This window comes from Puma concolor, chromosome E3 (genome assembly GCF_028749965.1).
Source record: "Puma concolor isolate L17-30 chromosome E3, mPumCon1.1.hap2, whole genome shotgun sequence".
Lineage (NCBI taxonomy): Eukaryota > Metazoa > Chordata > Mammalia > Carnivora > Felidae > Puma > Puma concolor.
Window position 1 is genome coordinate 38,718,852 of NC_141682.1, and position 20,470 is coordinate 38,739,321.

General features: G+C 50.5%; 2 protein-coding genes across 11 annotated transcripts in view; one reads left to right on the forward strand and one right to left on the reverse strand.

Annotated features, from left to right (window-relative positions):
• Positions 1-1,111: 1,111 nt before the first annotated feature.
• Positions 1,112-14,821, reverse strand: DNAAF8 (dynein axonemal assembly factor 8). Of its 4 annotated transcripts, none has more exons than XM_086692188.1 (11): positions 14,407-14,821; positions 13,753-13,873; positions 11,862-12,035; positions 10,303-10,431; positions 7,733-8,245; positions 5,891-6,005; positions 4,436-4,574; positions 3,048-3,191; positions 2,579-2,677; positions 1,598-1,789; positions 1,112-1,322 (listed from the first exon to the last, which is right to left on the reverse strand). In XM_086692188.1, the coding sequence occupies exons 3-11, from the start codon at positions 11,982-11,984 to the stop codon at positions 1,184-1,186; spliced, it is 1,593 nt and encodes a 530-aa protein (XP_086548314.1). In that variant the 5' UTR covers positions 11,985-12,035; positions 13,753-13,873; positions 14,407-14,821; the 3' UTR covers positions 1,112-1,183. The 4 variants fall into 4 exon arrangements, with proteins under 4 accessions (XP_086548314.1, XP_086548315.1, XP_086548316.1 ...); XM_086692189.1 differs by lacking the exon at positions 14,407-14,821 and adding an exon at positions 14,051-14,171; XM_086692190.1 differs by lacking the exon at positions 13,753-13,873.
• The window catches only part of ANKS3 (ankyrin repeat and sterile alpha motif domain containing 3), a 35,271-nt gene continuing 29,541 nt past the window's right edge, over positions 14,741-20,470 (forward strand). For 3 of the 7 annotated variants that reach the window (XM_086692159.1, XM_086692158.1, XM_086692160.1), the window contains exons 1-3: positions 14,741-14,954; positions 15,085-15,201; positions 17,982-18,153. In XM_086692159.1, coding sequence (XP_086548285.1) covers positions 15,108-15,201; positions 17,982-18,153 — 266 coding nt within the window. In that variant the 5' untranslated portion in view covers positions 14,741-14,954; positions 15,085-15,107. Of the gene's footprint in view, positions 14,955-15,084; positions 15,202-17,981; positions 18,220-20,470 lie in introns of those variants that run through there. The other 4 variants (XM_086692163.1, XM_086692161.1, XM_086692164.1 and 1 more) reach the window with 4 other exon arrangements.

Here is a 20,470-nt window from a genome sequence, read left to right on the forward strand (position 1 = left end):
CACCTTGTTCAGGTGGCAAAACTGGTTTTGAGCTCGGGTCTACCACGTCATCTTCTTGACTTGCCTTACTGGTGGTTCACTGAGTTGAACTTGGAACGAAGAAGTTATTTTCTGTCACTGTGAAGCATCCCAAATTTCTGGCATTTGAAAGGGATAGAGATGGGGGGGAAAGCTGGCCATTGCACTTGACAGGCCGCATGGGTGGAGGTGTGTCACATTTGGGTTTCTGTGGCGGAGCCCCGACCACACTGCATGTGTCCTGGAGCAGAGCGTGAGGGGTCTCCGTGGATGTGCGAAGAGCCAGGAGCGCAGGTGACGCAGCCTGGCCACCTTCCTTGCAGGTAGGCCCACCCGGGGCCTCCTGTGGCCTTGGTGGAACCTGTCTTGCACCTGGCCCCTTGTCATTGGGCCACGTCAAGTGGGGTCTGTGGCCCCGATCTTGGCTATCTGTGGCTGAGGCCAGGCAGAGCCTGCCTTGCCTAGGGCAGGGCTTGATGACAAGAGACCCTTGGCCAGCCTCAACACCTGCAGCAAGCGATGACCCCAGCTGAATGCTGGAATACATTCTTAAATGCTAAGGACCCTGCCAAGCTGCTGAGCCTGTGATGTGGAGAGACTCGAGGTGACTGCTCTTACCAGGGAGCAGGGGCAGAGACAGAATCCTGGAAACAAGTTGGTGAGAGAAGAGAGGTGCCAGAGATCAGGGCTGCAGCCTATTGGGGGCTGCAGGGCTGAGAACCGGAAGAAATGACTGAATAAGGAGGACAGTGGAGGATAACGTCCGCAAAGTAACAGGGAAGGACGTCGCCCATGAGGTGGGGCCCCGCTCTGTTCCATGGGGACAGTTTGGGTGTTAGGACACTCAGTACTCTATCTCCACATAAAGGTCAGCCCCACCCGAAGTCAGGAAGGACCCTAGAACAGATGTGTGCCTTTGTATCTTGGTTAAAGAAAAAAACAGTCCAGTCTTCACCCCTTTATCAAAAAGTCCATTTGGTGTGTGTGTGTGTGAGGGGGAGTGTGGTATGTTAATGCAAGCACATAAAATAGCAAGCATCCAGGGACTCAAGATCAGGCTAAATTCTCTTCAAAGACCCTTTCAACCTTGAAATTCTCTAAATATGTTTTATTGCAGTTTTAGTTTTAAAAAAGACCTCGTATGATGGAAAACAACAGATGCACCTTAAAGAGAAGACTGCAGGAGCAGTGAACACGCTGGACAGCCCCTCCGTCCGCACAGACTACCGTCTGCGGAGTCTCCCTCCAGATGCTTTTCAAAGGAGTTGTCCTCACTCTCTGTGTACAAATTTAGCATCTTTGCTCTGAGGGCATAGAATGATCACACCACATTTTAAGAGGTCTGGGTGACAGCCCCCCAGTCAGAGGGCCCCTGGGCTACATAAGCACATTCTCATGGAAACACGGGAGAGCCAGGGGACCACCAGGGCCCGGGTATGTCGATGGACAGTCGAATCATCCCGCCAAGCTCCTTCTCAGACCCAGTCCTGGAGGCAACTACAGCTGGCCCAGAGGAGGCACCCGGGCCTCCTTGGCTGTCCCTGGCCCAAGAGGGTCCTCCAGCGCCCTGGGGCAGCACCTGGTCTGGGTGCTCTGCTTCTCAGCCCGGTGTGTCACATGTTGCTTCCTCCCAGTTCTGGAGCTGGCTGTATCTTCAAGGACTTGAGCCTTCTGGCCACCGGGACCCTCAGTGGCTGGCAGATTGGGCTGAGCTGTCCCCTTCCGAAATGCCCTGAGCTGCTGGAGAAGCTGACTCTTCCCAGTATAGTCCCTGTGACATATGACAAGCAACCTCAACACCAAGTGGAGCCAGACCCCCCCCATCCAGAGTCCCCCATCCAGACCCCCCCCCCCATGTTCACTGGTTCTCAAGACAGTTAAGATTTTGGCCTCTCAGCCCTTGCTGGGTCATAGGGCATGTTAGCATGCTAAAGGCCTGTGGGAGGAAACCTATGTGACGCTTCTCAACTCAGATTTTTCTTCTTTTTTCCCATACACCTAATGATGTTCCATTTTAGGGGGAACACTGCCTTTGACTCTGACATTCCCACAGGGTAGGATCCACAGGCTTTTCAATTCCAAAAACTATAGATACAGCATATAAGTCTAAGTGGCCCCATGACCACCATGTGGGGCCTCTGCATGATGGGGAGTGGAAACTTCTCTGAATTTAACATTGCACTTCTTAATTCACCCTGGCTTTTCCTTTCTAGCTAATAGCCATCACTTTATTCCATCCTGAAACTTCTTTCCACTTCCAATGCTATCAGCAGTAGGGACCAAATCAATTTGGAGAGCTATTTTTTAGAAGGAAAGTATTAATCCCTTCTCAGGAGCGAAGTGAGGTATCCTTGGTGATGTCAGGAGGACAGCAGCCCAGGCTGGGCCCCAAGTGGGCTCCCACGGGCCACCTCCCAGACCACCCCTAGGCCCACACGTGCTGGCCCTGTGGGTGCAAGACAAAGCTGAAAGCACAAACATCAAACGTGCCAGGCTGAGGGCTTGCTGTGGAAAGCAGAGATGGACCATGCCCAGGTGGCGGGAGCCCCTTGGTGGTTACCGTAGCCCCTGGGAGGAATGACACTCCTGCTCTGCTGGGCCCTGTTGGTCTCCAAGAGCCGCTGTCTCTTCCTCCTCCTCGCTGTCAGAGGAGCTGGAGCTGGAGGTGATGAAACCTGGGTTCACACAGATTGTATCCCACGCCACCCAGGCCTCCCAACTGACCCAAGACCACTGAGGTTTCCTGCCAAGTGGTGGAGGGACAAACTCCAGGGCGATGTACCAAAGCCTAGACTGCTGGCTTTAAGCTCTGCCTGGGTTCTGCTCTCCCTGCAGGGAGACCCTGCTGATGGGACCAAGTGGGACTGCCGGCCAGGCTCAGCTCCTGGCTACGAGCACTTCTCCACCAAGCAGTGCTCTGGTACTAGCCCACATGGGCGCTGTCCCACACCGTCCCACCTGTCGAAGCCCCTGCTCCTCCTGAGGCCAACGTGGCTAATGCAAAACAGGGCTGTCACCACTTCCAGTACCTTTCTGAAGACCCAAGGTCCGATGGCTCCGTGGGCCGCAAATCGATGAAGACAGTAGGAGGCTCTGCTGGGCCCCTTAGCTGCAGGCCGCTGGCCAGCCTTAGGCCCAGCTCAGCCTGGAAGCCCGGCTCCATCCGAGCAGTTCTGAGATAAGAGAGCAGGGTTTTCTGAGTCACTTCTGGGTGATTATGGTGTGACCTGTGCTGGTCTCAGGGCTGCCCCCAACTGGACGCCCACCATGTACAGGGCACTGAGCTAGGCCCTGTAAGTGCCCTTGTTCTTTTGCTCTTCAGAACAACCCTCAAGATTTGGCCAACAATGCCCAACAGAACCATCCATGGTGACTGACATGTTCAGGGTCTGTGCTTTCCCATGTGGTAGCCACTGGCCAAAGGTAGCTACTTAAATTTACATGTTAGCTAATTGAAATCAAATAAAAAAATAAAATTAAATCATTTCCTTGGGGCACCTGGGTAGCTCAGCCATGATCTTTGGCTCAGGTCATGATCTTGCAATTTATGGGCTGGAGCCCCGCATCAGTCTCTGTGCTGACAGCTCAGAGCCTGGAGCCTGCTTCAGATTCTGTGTCTCCCTCTCTCTCTGCTCCTCCCGAACTCCTGCTCTGTCTCTCTCTCTCTCAAAATTAAATAAACATTAAAAAAATATATAAAAAAATCATTTCCTCATTTGTACGAGACATGTTTCAAAGGTTCAGTAGCCACGTGTGGCCAGTGGCTATCAATTGGACAGCGCAGGTCTAGATATTTCTACTGGACACTGGGTTGCTAGGAACGGAAGCCCACTCCAAGTAGCTCAGGTGAAAAGGGGGATTCAGTGGCTCTCAGATTCCTAAAAAGAGTGGAACAACCAAAGTGTGGGAAGCTAGGCTTTAAGGGATCCTGGTGCCCTGTCCCCACCTCTTCCCTTTCGGCTTCAGTCTTTCTCACTACAGCTGGCCTTTCTCAGCCCTCCCATCCCCATCCGGACACACTGAGACTGGGAATTCTCAGGGAAAGGCTCTGATTGGCCTGGCTTGGGTCACAGGCCAGTGCTAGCCTAACAGTCTGACAAGGCAGGTCCTTGTCTGGGGAAGTCATGTGGATGATGGAGGGAGGGTTCCTATAGAGTGTGCAAAGAGTAGGTGCTCTGAGGCTCGAGTCCCAGCCCTGCCATCTATGGCCTAGACAGGCCAACCTCTGAGCCTCAGTTTCCCCATCTATAACACGGGGGGATAAGATAATAGCAGCACCTACCTGATCAGACTGTTGAGATGAAATGAGAAATATACATCAAGTGCTCCCCCCCCCCTCCAGGTAGGCCTAATAAATGCTGCAAGTCCATGGGCCACTTCCACAGAGGACAGGGCTGTAGCTGGCAAGAAGTCCCACCTGCTGCTGGTCTCCCACTGCTTGGTGTCCTGGGGCGTGTCAGCAGGTGCCTTCCAGGCAGAAGAAGCCCTGGATTGTGTGGCACCCAGGAGGGCGAGCCGTTCCATGAGCCTGTCCTGGGTGTTGAGCAGGGTGTGGTCTGAGGGCAGAGCGGGGAGGCTGCTTAGTGGGGACACTGCCCCTGTTTGATTTACAGTAGTCTGAGCTACTGATTCCCCTTGGAATCCTTTGTGTAGACACACCTCACCTTGTACACGTCCTCTGCCACTCAGCCCTGTACAAAGACCCCCACCTCCAGCTCAGCAGGGCCAGGGGAGTGCTGTGTACACAATCCCCATAAAGAGGGAGTGACTTACTACTAACAGTTTACCTCACTCCTCAGTCCCACATGTCAGAGGGAACCATAATTAACAATTACCACTTAAAAAAAAAAAGGCAACAGGATTATCCTCTGTAGATTTTTTTTCACTGTATAGATTGTCTTTCCATGTTAACATACATAGATTACCTTCATTGGGTTTTAGTGCATTTTGTGCTGTAACTGCTTTAGCTTGACTCCTATAGAATATTGAATATGGGTCATTTCCAAATTTTCACAATTATAAACAGTATTGCAACAAACATCCTTGAATACACACCTTCACCCACTGGGGTATTTAGGATAGACTTTAGCAGTGGAATAAGTGGATTGAAGGCTTAAGTGCCTTTAAAATAGAGAATGGATTCTGCCACATTGCCCTCCAAAACAGGTGCGTGGATTACAGCCGCTGCCTTACAGGAGAGAGGGTTTCTCCACACCTTGCTGTAAGGCATTAAATTACAAACAAACAAGCAAACAAAAAAACCTTGTTGAAACAGCACCAGGGGCTCAGTCACAGAGGGAGTTTGCTCCGGAATTGGAAGCCGGAACCCACAAACCTCCTTGCTCCTTTGCTTCACTCACCTTTGTGGCCCGGGATGGATGAAGAGGGAAGAGGAGCTTTCCTTTTATTTACAGAACTGCCCAGAGCGAGCCCACAGGTGCAATGGCAGTAATCACATCCCTGGCTTTCTCGGTAAATGGGGAGATGAATGGAAGCAGAGTTTGCTTAGGAGCTGGGTGAAGAAGCACAAAATGCAGGTTGGTTTGCTCTCAGAGAGAGAGAGGAAGGCCTGAGGGGGTGGGCAGGAGGAAAAGGTGTGGGTCAAGGGTAGGGACCGTGTCTGAAGGCCCCCCTGGTATCTCCAGAGCCTCTTCCACTCCAGACACCAGCAGGGGGTCATATGTATAATGAATGAGTGAGTGAATGAATGAATGGGTGAAATTTCCACGGGCTGGCACCTGACCTGTGTGGGACCATGAGGGCTGAGCAACAGAGAGGACATGGTGGGCTGCCAGGCTGACCCTATTTTTGAGAGCCCCTGGAAAGAGCTGCTTATGGGGATGCACTTGGGCCCTGGCGTTCAAGATCAGACCTTGGCCCAGGCGGTCAGCTGCCCACCACGTAGCTCCAGGTGCGCGATCTCCCCTGTCATCTTCTCGCCCTGCCAGACTTTGAAGGATGTGATCCAAATCCCACTCTTCAAGTTGCTGAAATAATTAGAGGAGTGATTAAAATGCAGCCACAGGGTCCTGGCAGCAGGAGTGCCTGCTTCCACAGCTGCCGTGACCAACAGAGGCCATCGTGGGTTGTTTTGGGTTAGAAATGAGGGTTTGGGTGCCTGCCCACATTGGCACGGGCTCCCTCTCTCACCCACACCTCCATTAAGGTGGGTGGGGCCAGCGTCTCCTGCCTTCTCTTTCCTTTGCCTTTTTTAGGCAACACTTTTGTTTTTGGCACAGAGACACTGTTTGACCTGGAAACCCCAGTGTTGTCTTAAAACTCTTTAGGTTCATACAGGTTTAGAGTGGTGGGAGGTTAAAACGTTTTGCTCTCTTAAGGAACAGATTGTTCTGGGCAGGTGCTCCCACGCAAGGACCTGGAAAAGAGCGCTGGGGGCGTCCGGGTGTGGGGAGAGGAGGGAGGAAGGTAATTGGGAATTGATGTTCCTTGTAGCTCCTTGTGGCCCTAGGGTGAGTGAAAACAGAAGTGTTTGGGGGCCAGCAGAATGGAAAGAATGGCTTGTTTAAACCACAACCGATGAGAATGAAATTGGTAAAAATGACCTCCATGTACAACCTGATACCGTTTTTCTATGTTGTTAAAATTATCAAAATTTGAAAATAAGGCAAAAAAAGGAATTGTGTGATGTTTAAATGTCATGCTGGAGCTTTTGTGACAAGCCCACCTTTCTGGGGACAGTAATTTGGCTTGCACAGTTGACCAGGGCCCACCTATTTTACAACTTTGTAAACTGAGAACAGGTACAGTGGGTTTTTTCTGTCTGGTAGAGGTGATAACCCCAAAAGTAACAAAAACTTGTTGTTACTTTTGTTAGGATGTTGACCAATTTTGTACTTAGTATAGCAATTTTATCTCAGCACTCCTTTCTTTTTCCGCAGTTTTACAAAATCCCAGTTTCTCATAATCTCTTTGACCTGGCTTTGTCTTCCTGCCGGTTCCCTCATTAATGAGAGAAATACAACGTTAACAGGTGCTCACACTATTTGTGTGAAAGTGACAGCTTTAAGATTTTGGGAATTGTGCTTCAACAAAGTTTCTTCTATATCTTATATGTGGTTGTCTGTCTTTATAAACATGCTTTAGATTAGTATTCCTCCAGCCCTTCCTTCCTCCCTTCCTCCCTTCTTCTTTCCTTCCTTTTAAAGAAGGATGGAGTCTCCTTGCTCTTCCTTATTCTCGTTAACTCTACCTAAGGATGGTCTGTCTGTCAGGACCACACACCCACTGAGACAGGCACGACTGATGGCTGGGGGACCTAGGACCATGTGCCTAGGGGCTTAAGGTCATTGCTGTAGACTGAATGTCTGTGTCCCTCAAAAATCCACACGTTGAAATCCTAATGCCCAATGTGATGGTGTTTGGAGGTGGGGCCACCGGGAGGTGATTATGTCATGAAGGTGGAGCTTTTATAAAAAGGCCCCAGAGAGCTCCCTCGCCTCTTCCACCGTAAGAGGACACAGCCAGATGTCAGGAAGAGGCTCTCACCAGACACTGAATGTGCTGGCGCCATGATCTTGGACTCCCCAGCCTCCAGAACTGTGAGAAATGAATTTCTCTTTAAGCCCTCCGTCTGTGGCATCTGTTATGGCAGCCCAGGTGTAGAGGGCAAGCCCTCAGGTTGTCCTGTGGAGGACCAGCTCACGGCCAACGTGCAGGGGACGCCCTGAGGAAGCACAGGCTGGAAGATGCCTACCTTGAGGGAGAGCACCAGCCGTCCTTCCCGGGGCCCCTCTGGTGGCGTCTCTGTTCTTGGAACTGCCACTGCCGCTGCACAGGGTGCCTCTTCCACTTGACTTTGGTCACTGCAGGCTGGGTTCTGGGCATCCCAGGTGACTTTATGGAGTATGTCCTTCTCAATCACCTTCCTTCTCTCCTTTCGGAGGACTCTGCGGTCTGCATAGTCTGCAGCCCAACCGGTTTGTGAGGCAGCGCTCAGGGGCTCTGCTTTCAGGTCGCCTTCCCAGGGGGACAGGGTGGCTTCCCCCTGCAGCCCTTGGTGAGGACCCTGGGTGCTGAGGGACACAGCCCCATGGTTGTCTTCCTGCCACTTGGGGGTGTCCTTGGGCACCCTGAGAAGAGAACTGGTTTCCCCACAGCTGTCTATAGGCCCGCCAGGGTCTCCACCTTGCAGAGAGGCAGAAGCCTCTGTCCTTGGGCCCCACTCTCTCCAGGGTTCTGTGCTGGGTTCCACAGGCACTGCACCTGGCTGTGGACAAAATGGGTGTCCTCAGCGTTCTCAAAAACATACTTGAGGGAATTTTTGTGTGTATGTAGTAAAACAGGTATGTAACATAAGATTTGCCATTTTAACCATTTTATCATTCTGTGACATTAAGCACATTCATAATGTGCAATCATCGCCACTATTTCCAAAGCTTTTTTATCACCCCAAAGAGACTGCACCTTCCCTCCCCCCCAGGCCCCTAGTAACCTCCAGTCTACTTTCTGTCTCTATGGATTTGCCTGTTCTAGATATTTCATATAGGTGGAATCACACAATACTTGTCCTTTTGTGTCCTTTGGCTTAGCTTAGTGTTTCCAAGGTGCATGGAGGTTGTGGGTCAGTACTTGATTCTTTTTTATGGAGTGCATAATATGCCATTGTATGGACTATGTTTTGTTGATCCATTTCATTTGTTAGTGGCCATTGGGTTGTTGTTACCTTTTGGCCACTGCAAATAGGCCACACAGCTATTAAGGGGTAGACAAGATGAAACCTAGGCCCTCTGACTCCAGAGCAAGCCCCACAGCCTCTGCCCCCATGAGTGAGGACAGACTTTCCTGTCCCAGATTGGGAAAAAAAAATTCTCCAGGACAGTTGCTGAGGTAATTGTAGAAATGAAGAAAACGCAAGATAAACTCACGTGGACATCCCTGCACCTGAACTAACTACCGGTCTTGGCAGGCCTGGGAATTTCAGACCTTCTTCTAGGTGTAGCTGAGTGAGGGAGTCATGATGATGAATGTTCTGTAAGATGACCCTGTATCAGTGCTTGCACTGAGATTTCCAGAACTCTCAGCACATAACCCCTGCCTCTAAACTGGCACTGAGACTTGACCAAACTCTAGAATGGCTTTTAGCAGCACACGGCTAGCATGACCCCAGTCCGTGAAAACATCTGCCTGAGAAAGCTCAGTGCTGTGGGGAGAATTCAGTGTTTGTTCCAGCCAACACCTGATGAGAGGCCCCTGACCTCCCTTTCTTAAGAGCATTTCCTAAAAAGGGCTTCAGACTCGGAGCTACGTGTCTCTTACAACCCAGAAGCATCTGTCCTGGGCCTGAGAGCCTTTCCTTTGGAATGTTCTCGTCAGGAAGGACAGGGCCTCTGTCTCCCTTCTTCCAGGGAGGATAGACTCCTGACTTCCATATCTGCCAGCGGACACACCTGGCCTAGTCACACCCACGCTGGCCTGCTCTTTGTGATCGTTCACTTCTCTGACTCTAGTGAGCCCTGTTCTCCCCCTCCCTCGGTCTCCCTTTGAAACCCCGGTCACCTCTGCACAAGTCGGAGGGAGCTCAGCTCTTTCCCTGCTGTCAGCAGTTACCGAATGAAACCTGCTTCCCCTGCTTTGACGAATGTCTGGCTGTGCTGGACTGTGACAGCATACCCACTTCTCCTAGTTAATGAGTGACAACTAGTCATAATAATTACAGCAGAGGTAGGCCTGTCTCCCAGAGCCTTTAAGAAGAGCCAAAAGGCCTGATCAGTTGGGGACCTGCCCGGTGATGAAAGTCTATTGATGGGTTCTATTTATAAGGGCAGCAATTAATTTTAAGCATCAAGCCATTTTTTTTTTTTTTTTTTTTAGCAGCAGGCAAAAGTTTATTAGAATATAGGATTAGAAAGGAAGAATAGTAGGAAAGCTCTCTTTACAGAGAGGGGACATTCGAAAGTGAATGCCCCAAGCCATTAATTTTAGATAGAGTTTTTGGTCTTACCTGGGGCTGTGGGAAATGAGAAAAGAAGATGGAAAATTTGCTCTGACAGTTGGCGATGACTGTGATACGTGGTTACAGAGTGTGCTTTGGCATTTCTAATTGTTTCTTGTGTTCACCTCACCTCTCCAGTGAGGGGCACCTTCTTACCTCTGAATCCCCACTGTCACCCTTATTAAATCAACAAATGTTTAGGGAGTGCCGCAGTTTTGACCTCTTTGACCCACACCATAGGGTCAGGTGAGAGCGCGGACACCCACACCCACACCCCATTCTGCCCGCAGGGTCCCAGCTTTGTGGATCCCCGGGGCCTGCCTTCTACAGACCTCAGAAGACCCATCAACCGTAGCAAGCCAGGCCCCGGCAGGGTCTTCGGCCAGCTCCTCCGACAGGTCTGGGATCAGGGCAGTGTGATCTCGCTGGAAGATGAACAGCTCCTCTGCCTCGCAGTCCGACTGTGACAAATGAGAGGACTTTTGAATTATAGGGCAGCAGGCAGAGCCAGGAGGGCCTCAGCCTCCGTCTGCCCTTGCCCTGCTGCTCAAGAGTGATCTGGGGAGATCAGCTTTCTCCCAGAGGTCTTTGGCCTGGCTGGTTCCTGCCACTGATTTAGAAAAGGGCTCGGCTGCACAGCCTCGTGAAGTGAGATCCCGGGCTCCAGTTGTGCACATACCTGCCACCCCCTAAGACCTTGAACATAACAGGTGCTCAGATAACACCTGGCACTGAACGAACAGGGCAGCAAGGTGGTAGCTGAGAGAAGAGCCCAGCTCTCCCCCTGGCCTGTAACCTTTAGCCATCACATAAACGACACAGTGTCTTCGCACCTCTAAGGGGAGAGGGGGCACTTAGAGTCACCAGCTCACCTTGCAAGGATATCTGAAGATGAGAACGAATGAGGCTGAAGACATGAAAAGGTACTGGGGTCATGTTATCTACTCTCCGTTAGCTTTGTCGCATGCTGGAAGATACCTGAGGCCCAGGACGCTCTGTTTGTCTTTGTAGGCATCCCAGGAAGGACCCAAACCTGTCAGGTTACTTCTAAATGCCTAGCTGCAAACTGTGAGTTTGGCACCCACTACTAGGGAGCGGCTGCCCAGGGCCTTGTCTACTTTTCTTCATCGATAGGGTCACTGCCATTCTTGTGTGTGTGCACATGCCCACTTTTCATTAGGCGGAGAAGCTGGCACAGCTCATTTAAGACTGAATTCAGGGGCGCCTGGGTGGCGCAGTCGGTTAAGCGTCCGACTTCAGCCAGGTCACGATCTTGCGGTCCGCGAGTTGGAGCCCCGCGTCGGGCTCTGGGCTGTTGGCTCAGAGCCTGGAGCCTGTTTCCGATTCTGTGTCTCCCTGTCTCTCTGCCCCTCCCCCGTTCATGCTCTGTCTCTCTCTGTCCCAAAAATAAATAAACGTTGAAAAAAAAAAAATTTATAAAAAAAAAAAAAAAAAAAAAAAGACTGAATTCAGAGTCACTCTTGTCACCCAGTGTTCTCAGTTCAGTGTTTGATATCAGTCAGTAGAAACTAGAAACACAATTACGATCATGGGGAGGCAGGGTCTGCCAGGTGTGTAATGTCACAAAGGGCTTCTTATTCTTGAAGAGGCAAAGTAGGCTCCATAAATGTTTGTTGAATGAATGCATGCCACCATTTCAATGCATCACGATAAGCTCTTGGAGGAATTCTCCGGTGATAATTTCAGGTCACTGAAATGGCCCATAAGGATGCCAAGTATGAATAAATGTATTCGGAGGACAAAAAGCAAAATTATGACAAATGCAGGAGCTGATAAGCTCCAAAGCTGTTCTTGGGTCAACATTGTGCTTGCCATGGGAAGAAAGGGCAATCGGGGCCCAGGAAAACATAGGAAGAAGGCGCTTGCTTACCAAGGAGGAATCGGAGTCCAGAGATGGGAGCTGCTCCCTGACGGCCTCAAGGATGGCATCCCAGGGCCCTGTCTGGGAGGCCCAGGGAGGTGGGGACTCCTCATCTTTGTCCTGGGACGCCATGAGGACCCAGGCTCCAGGGATGCTGCTCAGCGTGCCATCATCCAAGCAGCCCTGCAGAGGACACAGGGTGAGGTGAGAGGGTTCCAGGGGCCAAGGGCCAAGAGCTCAGGGTGGGGCAGTGGGAGAGGGCTGCCTTTTCAAAGCGTCTACCACCCTGTGGGGGGTGAAAACAGACTGCCAGACCTCCCATTGGTTTCCCTTCTGGTTCTCCAGGTTCCTGTTCCTGTTAGTCAATGTGCCCACACGTGTGTGTATGTATGTGTGTGTGTGTGTGTGTGTGTGTTTGAACAACACAGGTTGGAACTGCATGAGCCCACTTATATGCAGATTTTTTTTCAATAAATGCAGTTAGTACAATAATGTATTTTCTCTTATGATTTTCTTAACATTTTCTTTTCTCTAGCTTATTTTATGTGGGAATGCTGTATATAATACATGTAACATACAACATGTGTTAATCGTCTAATGATGTTATTGGTAAGGCTTCTGGTCAACAGTAGGCTGTTGTCGCTAAGTTTTTAGGGAATCAAAAGTTATATGTGGAGGTGTGCCTGGTTTGCTCAGTCAGTAGAGCATGTGACTCTTGATCTTGGGGTTTTAAGTTTGAGCTCCAAATTGGGTGCAGAGATGACTTAAAAATAAAATCTTAAAAAAAAATTTTTTTTTAATGTTTATTTTTGAGACAGAGAGAGCATGAACGGGGGAGGGTCTGGGAGAGAGGGAGACACAGAATCCGAAGGAGGCTCCAGGCTCTGAGCTGTCAGCACAGAGCCCGACACGGGGCTCGAACTCACGGACCGCGCGATCATGACCTGAGCCAAAGTCGGTCGCTTAACTAAGCCACCCAGGCGCCCCTAAAAATAAAATCTTAAGGGGGCACCTGGGTGGCTCAGTCAGTTAAGCGTCCAATGTCCAACTCTCTCTCTCTCTCTCAAAAAAATAAGCATTTAAAAAAAGATTTTATTTTAATATTTATTTATTTATTTGGAGAAGGGGGGGGTGTGCATGAACGGGGAGGGGCAGAGAGAGAGATTGAGAGTGAGAGGGAGGGAGGGAGACAGGGTATCTGAAGCGGGCTCTGTGCTGAAAGTGAAGAGCCCAATGCAAGGATTTTTGACTGCGCGGGGTATTGGTCCTCCTAAGTCCTGTGTTCAAGAGTCAGCTGTATGTGTGTATGTATATCTATATATATCTAGATGTATATATCTATACCTATAATATATAATGTAACCATATACATACATATGTAGGTATATGTATATAATAAATAGAATGATATATGTGTATGATATACAGATTATGTAAGGTATTTATATCCCAAGTAACATAAATCCCATTACTATCTACATTTTATAGACTCAGAGAAGTTACATTGTTAGTAAATGGCAAAGACAAAATTTGTAGCAAAGTTAGAAGGGATTTCAAGCCTCACTACACTTTACTGCCCCCCTTACAAAGGAGTCCCCAGGAAAGTTTTTTTGGAGTCACCACTTAACCCCTGACACCCAGGCATTTAACCAGCCCCTTCCATCTTTTGTACTCCTAACAGGAGAAGGCCTGGGCCCTCAGGGGTCAAGGTAGCTTTAGGAATGTGGGATGATGGTACTTCAGAGCCAGTGTCTGGACATCCCCTGCAGCCCCCAGATATAGCCCACTGTGCCTATACTATGAGAAGAGAGCACTTCCGCCCTAGCCCTGCCTGGCTATTACTCTGTGTCAGGGCCCCCATGAAGGCAGCAGTAGCAGATGTGAGTGGTGGGGTACTTGCTTTTGTGCTCACAGAACCTGGAGCAGGAGCTTGGTGCACCTTGAACTGTGAACAGCAGGGTGGGGACGCAGCTCATAACACATCAGCGGATGTTTTTTGGAACCGGGCTCTGTAGGGCAGACTGTAGCGTAACAGAATCACCAGATATTCTAGGTTCTTCAGACAGGCAAGGCAACAGGGTAGGGAAAGGCATTACAGGTTGCAGCAAGAACATGTACAGTGGCTCAGAAGAGTAAAAATTGCCCAACATGTTGGGGTAAGAAAGTATCTGCTGCGAGAATATGCGGTGATGACAGACCAGATCGCGGAGGGTCTTGAACACCACGGCGAGTTCACTTTATCCTGCTGACTGGGGTTAACGCCTAAAGCTAAGCGGCGGAGCTGCTCGAGTCTCCTCCGAACCCTGGAGCAAATTCCACATCCGTTTCTTCGCTGCAGCCCGTTAGCCCCGCCCCTATCCCCGCCCCCGCTCTTCTGCCCTAGGAGCCCCGTTGTCCTGACAACTGGACGCCAACAGCCTCCTGGACCAGTCTTTTAAATTCTAAAGCTGGGAAACAGGAAAACACGTCGCTCGTCTTCCCACCCGTCCCCACCCACCCGTTTCCCGCCCCCGTCCCATCAAAATCCCGACATGTACCTTCGGAGGCCACTCACCTCAGGCCTCTACCTCCCCTCTCTGCGCAGTTTTGACAGGACTATAAACAGTTCCCAGTGCGTTCCTCCGGACCCGTTCGCTCCCCCGGGCCGCGGCGCAACTACTGAGGCTGTCACCGCCTTTGGAATCCCCCCTCGGCAGTTTTACATTACTGGACTGCCAACCGCACTTTTTCCCCCCGCTCCTCTTTCGGGACTTGGCGCGTCCTGCCTCTCTTGAAATAGGATTGGTTTCCCTGGCTAGCGGAGGGGAGGGGCAAGGCGAACTCCTCCTGTTGATTGGCTGCCGCGGGGGTCACACAGCGAGCCGGGCGAGCTGACCGGAAGGCTCGGGTGCGGGACGGACAAATTCCACAGCGCCGGGAGCGCCCCGCGGCCCGGCGAGAGTCCCGGCGTGCTCCGCGCCTCCCGCAACCACTTCCGGGGCGGGAGTGGGGCCGCGGTGTCCGGGCGCTGCGGCGGCAGCCCGCGCGGAGGAAGCCCGGGCGTGCGTGCCGGCGAGCGCGCCGGGCTGAGAGAGTGCGGCGGCGCACCGGGACTCAGCGCAGGTACGCTCGGTGGCGGCCCGACACCGCCTGGGGCCGGCACTTGCCGCCTGCCTGTCTGCGGCCAGGCCCGGCCCGCCGCTTGGTAGCCGCGTGAGTTTCTGGCGACGCTTCCGCTTTTGCATCCTTGTAGAGGCGACGGCAGAGCCACGTGCCATGTGGGGTTATCAGGAGGAGGTGTCAGGGGATGTCTGTGCGGTCTGGCCTGGCGGTGTTCTCGAAGGACCCACCCCGGGGCCTGACAACCAGGGTGGGTACCCCAGTCTGCGCTAACGGCTCACGCGTCAGGACGAGACGGGCTGCCTTTGGGCTTTTGCAGACTTCCTCCCTGTGGGCGTGGCGGCCGACTATCAGCGTCATTATTTTTTAGTTAAGGTTTTTGGGTTATTGAAAAGGTAATGGATACTAAGCAAGTCTACAAATGTATGGATGAACGTAATCGTTTTATTCATAACAAATATCCCATCATTGTAGAGTGTGTGACATGTGGCATGGTGATAAAAGAAGTACCAGTAGCTTTACGGCCCCGTGGCATCCGAGTTCTCCCTCCATAGGCTCCTAGAGCCGGGCCTGGTTGTGATTGCCGCCTTGCAGAGTGAGAGACACCTGAGCCTCTAATAATAAGAGAGACCACATAGGGGCACCTGGCTGGCTCAGGCATTTAAGCTTCCGACTCTTGGTCTCGGCTCATGACCGGCTGAGGTCATGATCTCATGGTTTGTGAGTTCGAGCCCCGCGTGGGGCTCCGTGCTGTGGCTGCGGAGCCTGCTTGAGATTCTCTCTCTCCTTTCTCTGGCCTTCCCCCACTTGTACTTTCTGTCTCTCAAAATAAATATATAAATAAACTTAATTTTTTTTAATGTCTATTTATTTTTGAAGGGGAGAGAGACAGACTGCGAGTGGGAGAGGGGCAGAAAGAAAGGGAGACACAGAATCGGAAGGAGGCTCCAGGCTCTGAGCTGTCAGCACAGAGCCTGACCCGGGGCTCTAACCCACAAACCAGGAGATCATGACCTGAGCCGAAGTGGGACTCTTAACCTACTGAGCCACCCAGGCACTCCTGTAAATAAATAAACTTTAAAAAATATATGAGAGACTGCATGGACTCTACTCTGGAGGAGGCATTTGGAGTAAAAGAGACCCACCTATAGGAGGCTTGAGGGATGTGTGGAAAGGGGCCCTTAACTGGTACTCGGCTTATTTGGATTCTTATCCAGTATTTGTTGGCTTGGACTATTCAGGTTGGGGTTTCTTGCCTGCAGAGTGAGAAAGATGGTTGATCTCAGGCCCTGCCAGTGTGAGGAGGTGGTGGTACCAGAACACTGGGCTTTGCTCTGAACTTGGTTACCTACAGGCCCCATCATATGTACACATATTCTGGCCAAGGGCTTACAAGATTCTTTGTCCCTCAGATTGGTGGCTTGTGAGTTGTTTGGCCATCTCAGCTGTTACCTGGAGTGTGGAAGCATTCTTTAGTAGAGACTGAGGTCCTAATGCATCTGTGAACTGCTGGAGTGCCTTTAGGTCATCTGAATGGACATGACCCTCCTTTTCTCTCTTTGCTATAGTTGTTTCCTTGTTCTCTCCCACCCATAGTAGGTAGGAGACAAAAGTTACTTGGGGACCTAAAGGTTCTAATAGGAAGCTAATGGCCTGGCATTGATTTGGTTAGGATTCCCAGAATAAAGGACTTTCATGGACTCCTCATCCTGGTATAGTGGCTCTCCAGGAACGTTCCACCACCCCACACATTTTCCAGTGTATCACTTTCCCATCCCTCCTGTTTTCAAGGAATGTATGGGTGGATTCCTACTCAGTCAACCTTTGCCAAACACCAATCACATCATAGTTTCTGTGCTGGGACTTACTTGTCTTTTCTTTTTAAAGATTTGTTTAAAATTTTTACATTAGGGTGCTCCTGGGTGGCTTGGTCGGTTAAGTGTCCGACTTCGGCTCAGGTCATGATCTCACCGTTCTTGGGTTTCAGCCCTGTGTTGGGCTCTGTGCCGAGAGCTCAGCCTGGAGACTGCTTCAATTTCTGTTTCCCTCTCTCTCTGCTCCTCCCCCACTCACGTTCTGTCTCTCTCTCTCCCAAAAATAAACAAGGATTAAAAAAATTTTTTTTAAATAAAAAAAAATGTTTACATTAAAATTCACTCATTTGGTGTTTGGGTCTATGAGTTTTGATTAACGTATAGAGTCAACATATCTACCAACCAGTATATAAAACATTCCCCCCAAATTCCCTCTTGCTGTCCCTTTGTGGTCCCCCCATTCCTAACCCCAGTCCCGCTGATCTGTCCTCCAGCCTCTCCATTTTGTTTTTTCTAGAATGTCCTGTAAATGGAATCATAAAGTAGGTAGCCTTTGAGTCTGACTTCTTTAGCACAGTGAGTTTGATGTTCATTCATATATTGTGTCTATTACTGTGTGTGTCAACTATTTGTACCTTCTGCTTATTAGTAGCGTTCCAATATACGGCTGTGCCACTGTTTACTTATCCTTTCGTCCATGTGTGTTTAACAACAGCCCCTTGAGCTATGCCTGCATTAGCGCAGAAGTAAAGACTGGAGATGGTAAATAGCAGAGCTAAATTTTGATATAACTCCCAAGTCCAGGCTTCTTTCCCACCACACCTAAGAGTTGATTAGGTCCAGTGACCCAATTAACGTTTCTTAACTGCCCATCCAAGAGGTTGTCAGGCTTCCTGAGTTCCTGGAGAGTTCCCTTGGTAGAACTGGGGCCTGAGGGTTGATGAAGGAAAGTGTCCACTGCAGTATGTGACTCACCATATATGCTTCTTTCTTTGTGTCTGGTGACAAGCTCACCGGTATTAGAAGGATGGAGCTGCCCAAACCATATAGCACTTAATGATAATCTTTTAAGTCTGTCCCAGGAGTTGGCTGCATTGAGTGGCAGTCTGCTAGGATAGTGACCAGCTGCCTACTGCAGGTGGGAGTGTGACCATCCTGTTCTGTTCCCTGGAACAACCAGGAAGGAACGCTCTAACCCCTCGATCTCCCTCCACAGTGATGTCGGAGCTCAGCGATGAAGCCAGTGAGCCAGAACTCCTGAACTGCAGCTTGTCCATGTGGCATGGGCTAGGTGCTCAGGTCGGCCGGGAGGAGCTGGCCGTCCCCTTGGATCTTCACACAGCTGCTTCCATTGGCCAATATGAAGTGGTGAAGGAATGTGTGCAGCGGTAAGAGACCTTGGGAAATGTTCCTGCTCAGATTTTGAGTACCGTCTCTGTGGCTTCAGATCCCAGGTAGGGCTGTCAGTGAGCTTATGGGGCCTTGCACACAGTCGCAGACATGGAACACACCGAGATATATCCCTGTGTCTGTCGGACAGCTGTCACTAATGATTTAGGCTGGACACGAATAAGTCCGTTTTTATTCCTAAGAAGAAAGCGACAGTTTGGGCTTTTTTCATAAGCTTATGAATCATTTCAGACTTTTGTTAACTACAGTCATTTTATGGTTTTTACTAATTGCAGAAGTGCTCAGACAAAACAAAAATAAAGTTAGAAAGTGATGCCCTGTGGCCTCCTTTCCCCAGGAGATTCATTTTTATCCCTTGTGCCTTCCTGTCACTCTGGCTTCTACCATAGAGGAGGAGGAGGTGGGATTCATCTTCCTCTCTGGGGATCGCCACCTGATTGCCATCTGCAGCCTTACACATGTGTTAATTTAGTTTTTGGAAAAGGACCAATCTCCTTGCCTCCACCCCTTACATCCACCTCATTGTTTCTGTTTCTCATTGACAACTAGTGGAACCATCTATGTCCATATCTACATGTGCCTGTTTCAGTTCCTGGGGAGCCAGAGCAAAGCCTTGTATAAGCCCTGGGTTTCTGGTTCCTAAGTCATAACTGCCACTTATAAATATGTGGCCAGTTAAGTACAAGTATAGCACTGTGGTAAGACATAATGTTTTGTACTCCTGTACCAGGTGGCTTTTGGAATGTTAGTTGGATACACAGGCAGCACATTCCCTCACAGGGTCACTGAGACCCCAGTTACAACTTTGCTCCTTTGGCGTTCTTGGGTTTTTAAGCCTTTGGGTGTACTGTTTAAATGCATAGTCCGGGAAGGCGCCTGGGTGGCTCAGTCGGTTGGACGTCCGACTTCAGCTTAGATCATGATCTCACAGTTTGTGGGTTTGAGCCCCGCATCAGGCTCTGTGCTGACAGCTCGGAGCCTGGAGCCTACTTCGGATTCTGTGTCTCCCTCTCTCTCTGCCCCTCCCCCACTCTCACTCTGCGTCTCTCAAAAATAAATAGAACATTACAAAAAATAAATCCACAGTCTGGAATGGCTCCACAGGGGAGAGGGGAAGTGTTTGTGCTCTGGTTGGGACTGTAGCCCTAGCTGACACCAAGGCTGCTGACAGTAAGCAGACTGGGACCTGAAGCGAGTAGAGGCATCAGAAGGGAGGCTTGGGCCCAACTGGACATGTCAGAGACTCAGAGACACTCTGTGGAGGGCTGGGCTCTTCTCCACATGGAATTGAGCCACCAGCAAAGGTCATCTGGCCAGGATAGACTGGTCTCTGTGAGCTCTCCCAGCCAATGGCTACCATTGCATTCCTGGGATCAGGACCTTCTGGAATGGCTGCATGGGTATCCCGGAGTGAATAGAAGGTGCTAGCAAATGGAACATAATTGTCTGGTGTGGCTTCTTGTGTCCAAACCTCTGAGAGGCACAGACTGTGGGTTGACTGTCAGACTGGACTGCCAGATGCTAGCTTCCAGCTGTGGCAATGAGAGCCTCGCCTACCTCCACTGGAGGCTGGGATTGTGCAAGAGGAAAGCTGTGGGGCATGAACCATGCGGGGTGTTCTGGAAGTAGATGTTATTTCCATGCCCCAGGCCCAAACTCTGGGGTAGGAAGCCCATAATTTTTTTTCCTGGGGGAAACGCTTCTTTAGAATTTTGGTGGAAATCAATGAAAAAGATAGGATCCTCTGGGTACTGATTTTCCAAGAATGTTTTTGTAGGATGAGGTGATGAGAGAGAAATCTTACCCATTGTCTGAGTCCCTTCCCCTTTCCTTTCCACCCAGCACCGGACTAGCAGATCCTGGTCTGTTGGAAGGCAATCAAGGCTCTGGGTCACAGTTTCTTGACCTTGGCACTCCTGACAATCTAAGCCAGATCATTCTCTGTTGGGAGGCTGACTTGTGCATGCAGGATATTTAGCGGCATCCCTGGCCTCCATCCCCTAGATGACAGTAGCTTTTCCGTATGCACTTGTGAACCAGTAATGTGTCCAGACTTTGCCAAATGTCTCCTGGGGGGCAGAATCCCCCGGTTGAGAACCATCTGTGTTGCTGGGGGTAGGAAAGAAGAGAATTGCTGGCCTTGGGATAGGAGGAGGGGCCAATGAGAATGTGCAGTTGGAGGAGGAAGATAGCCCTGTGGACTTTGCAGAGGCAGCTGTACAGCAAACCTAACTGTTCCCCTGTCTTCCTCCCCTCCCCTATGATGTCCAGCGTGGCAGATAACTTCTGCTTCCT

Excerpts from the sequence above, each read along its gene's own strand:
- DNAAF8 (XM_086692190.1), bottom strand. The coding sequence starts at position 11,984 with ATGGCGTCCCAGGACAAAGATGAGGAGTCCCCACCTCCCTGGGCCTCC. Across the intron at positions 8,246-10,302 it reads CGGTTGATGGGTCTTCTGAG|CCAGGTGCAGTGCCTGTGGA; the intron begins GTCTGTAGAAGG and ends TTTTGTCCACAG. Across the intron at positions 3,192-4,435 it reads CAGTGGGAGACCAGCAGCAG|AACTGCTCGGATGGAGCCGG; the intron begins GTGGGACTTCTT and ends CTCTTATCTCAG.